This window comes from Macaca thibetana, chromosome 8, assembly GCF_024542745.1.
Source record: "Macaca thibetana thibetana isolate TM-01 chromosome 8, ASM2454274v1, whole genome shotgun sequence".
Classification (NCBI taxonomy): domain Eukaryota; kingdom Metazoa; phylum Chordata; class Mammalia; order Primates; family Cercopithecidae; genus Macaca; species Macaca thibetana.
Window position 1 is genome coordinate 82130798 of NC_065585.1, and position 14443 is coordinate 82145240.

Sequence of the window (14443 nt, forward strand, 5' to 3'; positions counted from 1 at the left end):
ACATTTGAATTCTTTCCTATTTTTCCAAACTTAGCACAGTATAGGTCCTCAATAGATGCTTAATGAATAAATCAGAACTGCTGTGATTTATTCATTAAGGCCCCCCTCTATGGGCCCTGTGGTGCCTCCGACCCAGACCCCCCCCTTCACTCCATTCTTCCCTTGTGGACTCACTCTCATACTTGCACTGCAGACCTCAGTTCTCAGCTCCCTGCAGGGTGCCTAACTCCACTGCCCTGCTGCAGGCAGATACCCCATTAGACATCTCATGGCATAGTGTGCTCCTTCATATGTGTTGCAATTTAACATTTATGTGGACAATTGTTTGATAAAGGCACACCTCTCTTCACTGCACGATAAAGTAAGCACCCAGGAGGACAGAGAATATGTCAGTCTGTTTTTGCTCACCAGTATAGCCCACACTTAATACAGTGCCAAACATAGGGTAGAAGCTCAATAAATATCTTTTGAATTAATAAGTGAATGAAAAAATGGAGAAAGAAAGTTAGAAAACAAAGAAGTGAGTAAAGGAAGAGGATGGGGAGAGGAAGGGAAGAAGGAAGGAAGGAAGGAAGGAAGGAAGGAAGGAAGGAAGGAAGGAAGGAAGGAAGGAAGGAAGGAAGGAAGGAGGGAGGGAGGGAGAGAAGGAGGGAGGGAGGAAAGAAGGGAGGAAAGGAGTGAGTGAGGATGGGTGGGAGGGAGGAAGGAAAAAAGGAAAGAGGGAAGGAAGGAAAGAAGGGAGGAAGGGAGGAAGGATAGAAGGAAGGGAGGGAGGATGGGTGGGAGAAAAGGGAGGGAGGGAAGAAGGAAGGAAAGAAGGAAGGCAGGGAGAGAGGGAGGGAGGGAGGGAGGGAGGTGGGGGGACAAAGGAAGAAAAAAAGGAAGAATAGTTAGACATGAGTTTGGTCAAGTACATCAGGCAAGAATATTCTTAGATCTTACCCAGTTAAGGACCCAGTGGCGGTTTTAGGCCAGTAATTTAAGAAAAGCACAAAGAGCAAATTGGAAGGAAGAAAGGTGAAAAATAAGAGGCAAAGTCCACCCGTAGAAGAGAGAAGACATAAGCCTCAACCAAGGCAGCAGTTATGTGAATAGTGCATAGGGTTAACATTTAGAGGGTAAAATCAACAGGACTAGATGTCACTGGTGTTTACCTACAGCTTCATTCTCTGGAAGTCAACTATGGTTTCAAAGCCACAAGGTATTTTGTTTCTCAGCAGAACACCAACATCATAAAACAAAAATCTGTAATGAGTAAAATTACTCTATATTCATAGTAACAAATTAGAACACATTTAGAATTCAATAATAGCTTGATTATGCATGATATGAAAGCATCTTAGGCCACAAGTCCAACTCCATGAAACCCCCTTCTAGGAGATCATGCAGTTACTTAGCAGAGGCTATCTTTATTTACTTATTTATTTTATTTTATTTTTTTGAGACAGGGTTTCTCTTTGTCGCCCAGACTGGAGCGGAGTGGCATGATCATGTCTCACTGCAGTCTTGATCTCCTGGGTTCAAGCGATCCTCCTGCCTCAGCCCCCTGAGTAGCTGGGACCACAGGCGCCCCAATGTCTGGCTACTTTTTGTAGTTTTTTTAAACACAAGATTTCTATTAAAAAAACCCCAGCTGCTCTTGAACTCTTGAGCTCAAGCAATCCTCCTGCCTCAGCTTCCCAAAGTGCTGGGACTACAGGTGTGAGTCACCATACCTGGCTTATGCTATCTCTAAGAGAAGGAAAGTAAAGCAGAAATTGCTTAGCCCCTGCAGCAAATTGAGAGCCATCAAATGCTCCCAAGGCCATTTGAATGCAGTCTATTCAGTTACCTACACCTCTGTGAAATGGTGAAAGAAATAAAAAAGACGAGTTTAAAAATCAAAATAGAGGATGGATGCATTTAACAGAGAAAAATAATAACTTTATTATTTTCCACAGGTAGAATTAGATTATGTCAAAATGGAAAGATGGCATGTTTTTAGGTCTATGATTTTCTTCTAGTGAGGCAATGTCAGTGTATCCCAGGAAAATACCCAGTAATTCTACTGAACACTGTATCTTTACACAGGCTTAATGTACATTTTATAGTTTGTTACTCCAATTTAAAACAATTATATATGCTTATTATTTCTCACAACCTTCTCACATGTGTAGCCTACATTAATGCCCTCTTTTTATGTTATAGAAAAGACAAGTAATTACTGTGAATAGCTTTCATTAGACTGTGGGTCACGGCCTACAGCTCATTAAACTGTCCTATAATGGAGTGTGTGCTGACCATGTTTTGGATATCTGTTTCAAATTTATCTTGACAAATGGAGAAATATTCAATATCAACCAGTATTCAATACATTAGGGATGTGTACGAAATATCCATCCATACATGCACTTGTAATATCCTAAATCAATTAAAATTAAAATATATTATTGTTTTCAGTGATTAAACAATTATGCTAGACAGATTTGCTTTTTGGAGTTAGTGACAAATGTCAGTGAAATTGACATTTCAGTCAATTGATAAATTAATACCCTAATAGTTAATGTACATTGCATCTAACTATTCTATAACCAAGACAATAAGCAGACCTCCTACTGTATCCAAAGCCTATTTTGAATTTCTATGTAAAAATTGAATTCAGTTACATTGTGAGGGACACCATGTCATCATACACTTTTGAGCATGTGGCTTTGATCTTACTGTACAACATTCATTACATTGTATTTTCCACAGATAATCACTTCTGAACAAAATTTAATATTTGAGGACTAGAAAAGCAATGCCAAATTATATCAGAAGGGGCCACTTAGAAATATTTTATTTCTATTCTTATAGAAATGTTGCATTGTTTATATGAGGAGAAATGATAAAAATAAGACTTACCACCATTATGTATCGAGGTCTGTACTGAATGGTTCCAAACAAACCCAATATGACAACTATTATGTGCAGAAAATTTCCAAGAATAGGAGCCCACTGGAAACCAAGGAAGTCAAAGATCTGCCTCTCTAATGCTGAGATCTACAACAACAACAAGAACAAAAATAAAGTTCATTAGTGTCTAATCCAAGCATCATCACGTTATTTTAATCTTTATCTCATGGCTGGAGGAATCTGCATATTCAACTTCAATCGCACTTTTTGTCACCATTATTATTAGAATTTTCATTCTTATTTCATGTGCTGTTTTCTGCACCTTCTCTCAGAAACTATACTAAGATAGTTTTGAGCATTATAACTTCAAGTATAAATAGATTTTAAATCTATCTGGAGAGTTAGAGATACACTTCTTAAATCATTTTCTACAGTAGAAATTCCAGACAGATTTTTTAATGTTTTAAGTTCATCATTTTTATTTTTATATTAAAAGTTATGTTTAATTATTAGGGGTACATGATATATATATATTTATGGGGTACATGTGATGTCTTAATATAGACATACATATGTAATAATCACAGCAGGATAATTACAGTATCCATCACCTCAAACATTCCTCTTTTCTTTTTGTTAGGAACATTCCAATTCCACTATTTTAATTGTTTAAAAATGTGTGATAAATTATTGTTGACTATAATCACCCCATTGTACTATCAAATACTGGATATTATTCATTCTATCTACCTCTATTTTTGCATTTATTAACCATCCTCATTTTATCTTCTTCTCCCCTTCCCAGCCTCTGGTAACCATCATTCTACTCTCTATCTCCATGAGCTCAATTGTTTCAAATTTTTGCTCCCACAAATGAGTGAGAGCATGTGAAGTTTGTCTTTCTGTGATTGGCTTATTTCATATCATTATTTTTAGTAAAACAATTGGCTTAGTATAACATCATTGGATCAAAAAGAACTCCGGGCTTGCGACACTAGAACTAGTGTAATTTTGGAAAACAAACAAAAAACAAAAACTCCTGCCTATCCCCGCTTTCCTGTGTGAAATATACATTAGCCAAATCTGTTCTCCTTCTTTTCCTTTCCTTAGATTGCCAACGCTGATAATGACTAACTACCTGTTCAAAACGAAGCTTCCTCATTTACTTACTCTGGGCTCAAGACTCTGATCTAAAACTAGAGTTAAACCCTTTGAATTGCATTTTATTGAGATCATATACTGACAAGAAAATTCATCTTGGATTAGATAGCATCCTTTTAGAACACCAAACAGAAATTATGAGGTCATTACAATTTTAGACATGCCACAGTTTATTATAATTGTATTACATACATCTTGACATTTTAAAACAATTATAAAATGTGTCAATATATACACAACCATTTATGATGAAACAGATGCATTTCATATGGTCCAGTGAATACCAAAAATGCCATTATCGTGTTCTAACAGTATTTCTTGTATTCTACATTGAAAAATTTTACAATATCACCTGCTGTATTTGGTCACGAATCATTACACATTTCAGGCATTTTTCTAGTTTTGTATTGATAAAATAGTAATTCTAATAAAATGATCCAGTGATTAGCCATACTGATGGCACTGGAAACTGTAGCTTTGAAAAGAAATTGGCACCCTAGGTATTTTTCTAGTTATGTGACAGGTGTATGCTTGAATAGCTTTAATTTTCTTGGACATAAAGAAATGTCCTCTATCCAGTAAGCTGAATTTACCCTGGTCAAGATTTGCCTTCAGCAAGCTGTGGAGGAAAAGAGAAGAGAGCGAATGCCTAAAGAAAACCACACCAGATCCACATTCATTTCACGGGTATTTCCTGATCATGGCGTGATATGATTCAGGATGCTTTCAGGATTCATCTCCTGAATCCATAAATGTTCAGAAATGGTTACAATGCAAAATATCAGAGTAAGGAAAGAAGCAGCAGCACAGTGTTTTTTACTTCCTGCTTGTCTCTGCTTGTGACTCTAATTAGTCCCTAGGAACCTTTCTCTAAAAATTAGTTCCTGGGAATCTTTCTATGCAGCATTTTATTTATTGGCCCATCAGTGATACAAATATGTATTTTTTTAAATGTCCAAACATAATTAAATACTAAAAAAAAGAAAGAAAGAAAGAAAAAAAAGAAACCCTGAAGAGCAGCTGCAGGCCATTCATTCTGAAAAACAACGCTATTTCAAAGCAGTTGTGCATGACAAAAACCTTTAAGGTGAACTTTCAAAGAGAAAAACTCATTTTCTTTTCTGTCAGTAGATGCATGGATACCATTCTCTTTTATGATATTAAAGAAAACACAGGTAATGAAAGAGAAGCCAAATTAATGCCACTTATGATAAAATATGCATTTTATATTCAAGGCACGCTCTCTATTTATTAATATTTATTCCCTGAGAACTTAAAAAAATGAATTGAGGTGGGAAGAAATAAGAGTACAAATAAAAAGACATGAAAAACAGAGAAGGGAGCATATCGAGAATATGGAGAAGGGCAGCTGTAACAACTATACAAACTGTGAAAACTAGATTTGATTATTACAAATTTGAAAAGTTAACTAACAACAACAAAGACTTCAAAAATAAACAAAATACCATTGTATTTTTTACCTAATTATTCTATTTAACTCGCATTTTGGTTATTTAGCCATTTAGTTTACTGGCTAGTATTTTCTCTCTAAATGTCATAATCTCTAGAGACACAACTTTTTGCCCTTGACTGTGATGTTTATAATAATGACCCAGAGACCCCAAATAAGATGAAATTATATCTAAGTTGCTTTGTTAAGTTGGAAAATGGATGACTGTTCTTTAGAAGTATCTCTGTTAAAATGACTCTAATTTGTGGTGTTGGGGAGATGCTGGCCTTGGTTGGGGGGTGGGAAGGAGGCATCTCTTCCCCATTCTATGGTCAGTGACCTCAAGTTGGGAACTTGATGTCTGTCATGATGGGAATATTTGCAAAATGAAAATCAGAAAATGCTAAAAATTAGAATTCGTTTATATGTATGTTTCGAGAACCAATGTTAAACTTTTACCTGCACACCACTGAATATGGCACCTAGAAAACAGTCGTTGTGATTCAGAACAGCTGTGGAAGGAAGTCACTAAATTGTAATCTAGCATAAATAGAAAGCAGCCAGTCCAGATGAGGGCAGAAGGGTAGAGGACTGAAAGTGGATATATGTAGAGATGCCCAAGTGAAGAGAATGAATGAGACTTTTACAGAACTTGAGTTTAAATAAAAGTAGAGAAATAAAGAAAATATAAAGGCAGTAAGATGCTCCAGAGACTGTGAAATCAACAGACCTAAAGAAAAACGCATCATTTGCCCATGTTTTGATCAGATAATTAGATTTTTTAATAGAGATGTTTGAGTTCCTTATATAATTTGAATTATTAACCCGTTGTCAGATGGGTGGTTTGCAATTTTTTTCTCCCATTCCATGGGTTGTCCCCCCACTTTGTTGATTGTTTGCTATGCTGTACAGAAGCTTTTTAACTCGATGTGATCCCATTTGTCAATTTTTGGTTTGGTTGCCTGTGCTCGTGGGATATTATTAAAGAAATCTTTGCCCAGTCCAATGTTCTGGAGAGTTTCCCCAGTGTTTTCTTCTAGTAGTTTTATAGTTTGAGATCTTAGACTTAGGCCTTAAATCTATTTTGATTTAATTTTTGAATATGTCAAGAGATAGGAGTCCAGTTTCATTCTTCTGCATATGGATATTCAGTCCCAAACCCATTTATTGAAAAGATCGTCCTTTCCCCGATTTATGGTTTTAGCATCTTTGCCAAAAATGAGTTCACTTAAGATATATTAATTTACTTCTGGGTTCTGTATGCTGTTCCATTAATCTATGTGTCTGTTTTTATGCCAGTGCCATGCTGTTTCAGTTACTATAGCTCTGTAGTATAATTTGAAGTCAGGTAATGTGATTCCTACAATTTTGTTATTTTTGTTAAGGATAGCTTTGGATGTTCTGGGTCTTTTGTGATTACATATACATTTTAAGATTGTTTTTTCTATTTCTGATAGAGAGCACATCAAATCTGTGGATTGCCTTGGGTAGTGTGGACATTTTAACAGTATTGATTCTTTCAATCCATAAACATGGAATATCTTTCCTTTTTTTGGTGTCCTCTTAAAATTTCTTTCATAAATGTTTTATAGTTTTTATTGCAGAGATCTTTTACTTTTTTGGTTAATTCCTAGGGATTTAATTTTATTTGTAGCTATTATAAATGGGATTACTTTCTGGGTTTCTTTTTTAGATTGTTTGCTGTTGGCATACAGAAATGCTACTGATTTTTGCATGTTGATTTTGTATCCTGCAACTTTACTAAATTTGCTCATCAGTTTTTATATTTTTGGTGGAGCCTATAGGTTTTCCCAAATATAAAATCATACATCTGCAAACAAGGCTAATTTGACTTCTTCCTTCCCAATTTGATTCCCTTTATTTCTTTCTCTTATCTGATTGCTCCAGTTAGTACTTCTGGTACTATGCTGAATAACAGTAATGAAAGTAGGCATCCTTGTTGAGTTCCAGGTTTTAGAGGAAACACTTTCAGTTTCTCCCCATTCAGTATGATAGCTGTGGGTCTGTTGTATATGGCTTTTATTTGTTGAGGTAATTCCTTCTATACCTAGTTTTTTTTAAAGGCTTTTTTTTTTTTTTTTTTTTATCATGAAGGGATGTTGAATTTTATCAAACACCTTTTCAGCATTAATTGAAATGATCACATGGTCCTTGAGTTACTTCCCAAAGAAGACATATAAATGGCCAACAGGTATATAAAAAGGTGGTCAACATTACTGCTCATCAGAGAAATGCAAACCAAAACTACAATAAGATATGATCTCACCCCAGTTAAAATGGATTATATCCAAAAGACAGGCAATAGCAAATGCTGTTTTAGAGGAAACACTTTCAATTTCTCCTGATTCAGTATGATAGCTGTGGGTCTGTTGTATATGGCTTTTATTTGTTGAGGTAATTCCTTCCATACCTAGATTTTTTAAAGGTTTTTTTTTTTTTTTTTTTTAAATCATGAAGGGATGTTGAATTTTATCAAACACCTTTTCAGCATTAATTGAAATGATCATATGGTTTTTGAGTTACTTCTCAAAAGAAGACATAAATGGCCAACAGGTATATAAAAAGGTGGTCAACATTACTGCTCATCAGAGAAATGCAAACCAAAATTACAATAAGATATGATCTCACCCCAGTTAAAATGGATTATATCCAAAAGACAGGCAATAGCAAATGCTGGTAAGGGTGTAGAGAAAAGGGAAACCCTGTATACTGTTGGTGGAAATTTAAATCATTACAACCCACTATGGAGAACAGTTTGAATTTATTTCTAGGTTCTCTAGGCTATTCCATTAATCTATGTGTTATTTTTATGTCAGTGCCATGCTGTTTCAGTTACTATAGCTCTGTAGTATAATTTGAAGTCAGGTAATGTGATTCCTCCAATTTTGTTATTTTTGTTAAAATAAACTAAATAAAATAAACTCAAAAAACTAAAAATAGTGCTACCATATGATCCCACAATTTCACTTATAGGTTTACAACCAAAAGAAAGGAAATCAGTATATCAAAGTGATCTGTGTACTTCCATGTATATTGCAGCACTATTCACAATAGCCAAGATTTAGAAGCAATGTCTGTTGATTAACAGTTAAAAGGATACAGAAAATGTGGCACATATACACAATGGAGTACTATTCAACCATAAAAAGAATAAGATCCTGTCATTTGTATCCTGTCATTTGCCAGAGCATGGATGGAAATAGAGGTCATTATGTTAAGTGAAATAAGCCAGGCGCAGAAAAACAAACTTCACATGTTCTCACTTACTTGTGGATCTAAACATAAAAACAATTGAACTCATGAAGACAGACAGCAGAGTGATAGTTACCAGAGGCTGAGAAAGGTAGTGGGGGTTGGAGGAAGTGGAGAGATTAATGAGTACCAAAAAAAAAAAAAAAAAATAGAAAGTATGAACAAGGTCTAGTATTTGATAATACAACAGTGTGACTCTATAAATAATTTAATTGTACATTTTAAGATAGCCAAAAAAGTATAGTTAGATTTTTTGTAACACCAAGAATGAATGCTTGAGATGATGGATACCCCATTTATCTTCATGTGATTATCACACATTTTAAGTCTTTATCATAAAATCATATGTGCCCCATAAGTATATACACCTACTATGTACTCACAAAATTAAAAATTAAAAGCTTAAGGAGAATGAACACATAAAATAAAACTTGAAAATCTTAGATACTTAAAAAAAGAACAATGCAATTATTTCTAAAAGAAAGCAAAGGTAGGTAAGAATGTGTATACTATAAAGAATAGGATGAAAATAAATATCTTTTATTAAAAAGTTACAAAGTAAAGGCAATCAGGATCTTAATAAAAAGGAAGAAAAGAAGGCAGGAAAGAAAGAAGGAGGGGAGGAGGGAAGTAAGAAGGAAAAGAAACCAAATCAGATACATAAGGAAAGCATGGTTCAAAAATATCAAAAAATTAAAATGGGGCATGATTTTAACGTAAATCTGAAGAAACCATCGAAATAGCCTTGTTGAGTGGCACAACACAGGAAACATTGAAGCTGCAATTGAGGAATGAAACCCTAGATCATGCTAGGTGCTGCATGAAAAATATTCCACAGTCATTATAACTGTTGTATTAGATTATACCTTTAAGAATCAAATTGTAAAAAACTTGAAAGTCTTCAGTATGGTTACTGAACAAAATATTAGTGTTATTTGACCGTATAAAGTATATCTAAGAGAGATTGGGATAGTCTGAATGCTATGTGTCTATATTTTGTATGTCATGGCAAGGAGGAAAAGGCGTGTTTTAAAATTCTTCCTGCAGGGCCAGGTGTTTTCTTATGAGGCTCCGAGGTGAAAATAACATTTCCTGCAAGTCTATGAATCATTAGCCATGCCCCACATTAACCATCTATACTCCCAGTAAGGCAAGAAATGTCCCTGCTTGCTTATTTCATGCTCAAGCAATGGATATAGAGACAAATAGGAGTGCCTTTAAAATACAATGTTTCTTATTGATACATTGATATGTTTTGACTTTGTGTCCATATGCAAATCTAATCTTGTAGCTCCCATATTCCCACGTTGTCGGAGGAACCCAGTGGGAGATGATTGAATCATGGGGACAGGTCTTTCCTGTGCTTTTCTCATGATAGTGAATAAGTCTCACGAGATCTGATGGTTTTAAAAAGGGGAGGTTCCCTACACAAACTCTCTTCTCTTGTCTGCCACCAAATGAAATGTGCCATTCACCTTCTGCCATGATTGTGAGGCCTCCCCAGCCATGTGGAACTAGAAATCCAATAAACCTTTTATCTTTGTAAATTGCCCAGTCTCAGGTATGTCTTTATCAGCAGTGTGAAAACAGACTAATACAGTAAATTACTACCAGTAGAGTGAGGCGTTGCTGAAAATATACACCAAAATGTGGAAGTGACTTTAAAACTAGGCAAGAGGCAGAGGTTGGAACAGTTTGGGGTGCTCAAAAGAAGACAGAAAGATGTGGGAAAGTTTGGAACTTCCTAGAGACTTGTTGAATGGCTTTGACAAAAATACTGATAGTGATATGAACAACAAAGTCCAGGCTAAGGTGGTCTCAGAAGGAGATGTGGAACTTGTTGGGAACTGGAACAAAGGTGACTCTTGTTATGTTTAAGCAAAGAGATTGGTAGCATTTTGTCCCTTTGAACTTGAGAAAGAAGATTTAGGCTATCTGGTGGAAGAAATTTCGAAGCAGCAAAGCATTCAAGAGGTGACTTGGGTGCTGTTAAAGCCATTCAGTTTTGAAAGGGAAATAGAGCATAGAAGTTTGGAAAATCTGCAGCCTGACAAGGTGAGAGAAAAGAAAATCCCATTTTCTGTGGTGAAATTCAAACTAGCTACATAAATTTGCATAAGTAACGAAGGGGCCAATGTTAATCCTCAAGACAATGGGGAAAATGTCTCTGGGGCATGTCAGAGGCCTTCATGGCAGCCCTCCAATCACAGGCCCAGAGTCCTAAGAGGAAAAAGTGGTTTCATGGGCTGGTCCAGGGTTCCTATGCTGTGTGCAGTCTAGGCATTTGGTGCCCTATGTCCCAGATGTTCCAGCTGTGGTGAAAGGAGCCAACATATAGCTCGAGACAAGACTTTACAGGGTGCGAAACCCAAGACTTGACAGCTTCCATGTTGAGCCTGTGGGTGCACAAAAGTCTAAGAATTCAGGTTTGGGAACCTCTGTCTGGATTTCAGAAGATTTATGGAAATGCCTGAATGCCCAATAGAAATTTGCTGCAGGGGCGGGGCCCTCATGGACATCCTCTGCTAGGGCAGTGTGGAAGGGAAATGTGGGGTTGGAGCCCTCATGAAGAGTCCCCACTGGGTTGCTACCTAATGGAGTTGTGAGAAGATGGTCACCACCCTCCAGACCCCAGAATGGTAGATCCACCGACAGCTTTCACTGTGTGCCTGGAAAAGTTGCAGACACTCAATAGCAGTCCATGAAAGCAGCTGGGAGGGAGGATGTACCCTGCGAAGCCACAGAGGTAGAGCTGTCCAAGACTATGGCAACCAACCTCATGACTGCCCATCATGGTGAAACCCCTTGTCTACTAAAAATACAAAAATTAGCCAGGCATGGCGACTCATTCCTGTAGTCCCAGCTACTTGGGAGGCTGAGGCAGGAGAATCACTTAAACCTGGGAGGCAGAGGTTGCAGTGAGTCGAGATTGCAACACTGCACTCCAGTCTGGGCAGTAGAGTGAGACTGTCTGAAAAAAAAAATAAAGCCTGCTTCAATAACCCAAGACTTATTTGAAATGGCCTAGGAAATACCAATTTAGCTAATAAGAATGATATTTAGAGCTTTTAAATCGCACTTTAAGGAAAGAGTTGATTCTTCATGTTTATGAAATATTTATCACATGAATTCCTAGGCTAGAGATTACACACAAGAGAGTAGCAGTCACACAATATGCTTTAATTTATTTTGTGAAACTATGGTTTGATCAAATGCTTTCATATGATTCTGCCAATATGTGTGACCCTGTTTTAATCTTTTTCATTATGTCTACCTTTAGTAAACCGGGGAGAAAATCCAAGTGGAATGAGAGTAAAAGGCAGCTCACTTTGAGTGGCCTGAATGGTCATTAGTGCTTATGTAGGTAGGAGAGGTGGAACTGCACATGCTCAGAGAAAGAGTATTTTCTTTAATGTCAAGTGTGATTGTCTAGGGTGTTCCTCGAACTAGCTCTTCTAAGTGAAAGAATTGTCTCCAGAACATTTGAAAAGGCTACTTGAATTCTGTTTATGTACATTTTAGGCCCTATATCTCAAGAAGTGAAATGGGGATTTCCTATCCTTAAAATTCAATAATAAAGATGTAAACTACTTTGCCAGGCAAACAATATGGGATCTCAGAAAACAGTTACATGTTATGCGGCAAGTCTATTTTATTTTAGGAGATAAGGAACTGTGGATCACACCTTAAGGAAAGTTTTCTATTAAAAGAGGAATGAATATTACATTGCAAATAGACAGATTTATGGAAGCTGATGAACTGAAAAAGTGCATGTGAAGGACATCTATGTATCACACATTCACTTAGGAAAGTCTTTTCCTTGTGCACTGATTCAGCATATCAACTGGCAGAGTGAAAACGATTTCTCAAATTTTTCAATATGTCAGAAAGAGGCCAATACATTAAAGAAATGTTCTAAAGCCTACAAAGTAGTAATACTATGGATATGACAATATTTGTCACTTTAATTTTTTATATTTATTAATCTAATCTGATACTATCCCTACTGGATATAGGAAGATATTCAGAATGATCAACTAATTAACCTCAGAGCTGGGACCTAGTCTCTTTATGCTCTGACAATACCACTCTGAAATCATGTAATCAAAATGCACACTGTTTAATGAGGTTAAATTCAGAAATTAGCTTTATAATAAAATGTAGGAAAAAATACAGGACACATGATGCTGTGTTTTGCAATTTAGTCCTCTTTCTTCTCCACCCCACCCATATCTAGGTGGGGCAATTTCTTGCTCAAGTGTTTATAAGAGGCAAGTTGCACTTTTCAGAAACTTATTAGCTGTGCTATCTTAGTCAACCTTCAATTTATCAAAAGTAGGTAAGAGTAATCTTCAATTTGATATACACATCAAAAACATATATGACATTCAATAAGTAGAAAGAGTAGTATATTTATTTCCTGTTGCTATTTCAGTACTCTAACAAATTACCAAAACTTATATTACTTTATTGTGTTACTTTATAATCTTTTTACTTTATAATATTACATTACTTTATTATCTTTTGTAGTCCAGAATCTGAAACAGGTCTCAATGGGCTAAAATCAAGGAATCAGAAGGGCTGCATTCCTTCTAGAGTCCATAGGGGAGACTTCCTTTTTTTAAATTTTCCAGCTTCTAGAAGCTCCCCACATCCCTTGGCGGGCGTCCCTCTTCCACCATCTTCAAAGCCAGTCATAGTAGGCTGAGTCCTCATGCTACCATTATTCTGTTCCTTCTCACCTGTCTCCTTCTTCCACCTATAAAGATCTTGATAATTACATTGAGCCCTTCTGTATAATTTAGGAAAACTTAATTTCAATAACAGCTAAATGCTTAATTCCATCTGTGACGTGCATTCTCCTTTGCCATGTAAAGTAAAATATCAACACATTTCAGTGATTGGGACATGGACATCTTTGGGACCAATATTCTGCCTACCACGCCGTTTCTTCTTGCTCTGTCAATTCGGAGTTCCCTTGTTAATGGTACCCTGTCTGCTAGTGGGCATGTATACACGTATCAGCCCAGCCCTGACCAGTCTAAGAAGAATCTTGAGTCTCTCTTTTTCTTCTCCCAACCCCAGAAAACCACATCTGAGCTAATATTACTGTCTGTTCCACTTCTTCTAGGACCAACCCCATTACTGAGGTGATCAGGACTTCTCCCACACCATCCTGAATCCACTGGAAGCTTTCGTTCCAGAAAAATTCATTGAAGCAGCATTATAATTTGAAATTTGTAATATAGGTATAAGAATTTTGATGTAAAGAAATGTAACCTTAACTGTACAAAAGTACATATACAGCTATATCCACAAGGCATAATAGAAAGGAAAAGATAAAGATTTCCAGTATATATCCTAGAGTATATATATATCCTATATACTACTAATACCCCATTTGAGATTAAAATATTATGAATAAGTTCCTTTTCTTGCCTAGATAAATAACTTTCATGTCTATAATAAGAAAATTCATTTGAGCTATGTATAGTGATAATTAATGATCAACAGTAACATTCAGCACTTATGCAGCGATTTTTATTTTCAAACAGCTGTACTGGCATTCATCAAATTCAAGATACTTTGACTCTTTAAAGATGAATCAACTGAAAAAAACGTTGGAGCTGGTGTCTCTGGAGTCCAGAGTATGGTATGTTTTGTGGTGGCAGAGGTTATGAAAAC

At 36.2% G+C, this 14443-nt stretch overlaps 1 protein-coding gene and 1 long non-coding RNA gene across 4 annotated transcripts in view; one reads left to right on the forward strand and one right to left on the reverse strand.

Annotated features, from left to right (window-relative positions):
• NKAIN3 (sodium/potassium transporting ATPase interacting 3) overlaps positions 1–14443 on the reverse strand; it is a 1223038-nt gene that overhangs the window by 422761 nt on the left and 785834 nt on the right. For all 3 annotated transcript variants that reach the window (XR_007728326.1, XM_050802087.1, XM_050802086.1), the window contains one exon: positions 2884–3021. Coding sequence is in view for 2 of the 3 variants with exons in the window: in XM_050802087.1 (XP_050658044.1) it covers positions 2884–3021 (138 nt within the window). In the remaining variant the exon portion in view is untranslated. The remainder of the gene's footprint in view (positions 1–2883; positions 3022–14443) is intronic.
• LOC126961538 (uncharacterized) overlaps positions 1–14443 on the forward strand; it is a 162007-nt gene that overhangs the window by 105565 nt on the left and 41999 nt on the right. The window lies entirely within an intron of this gene.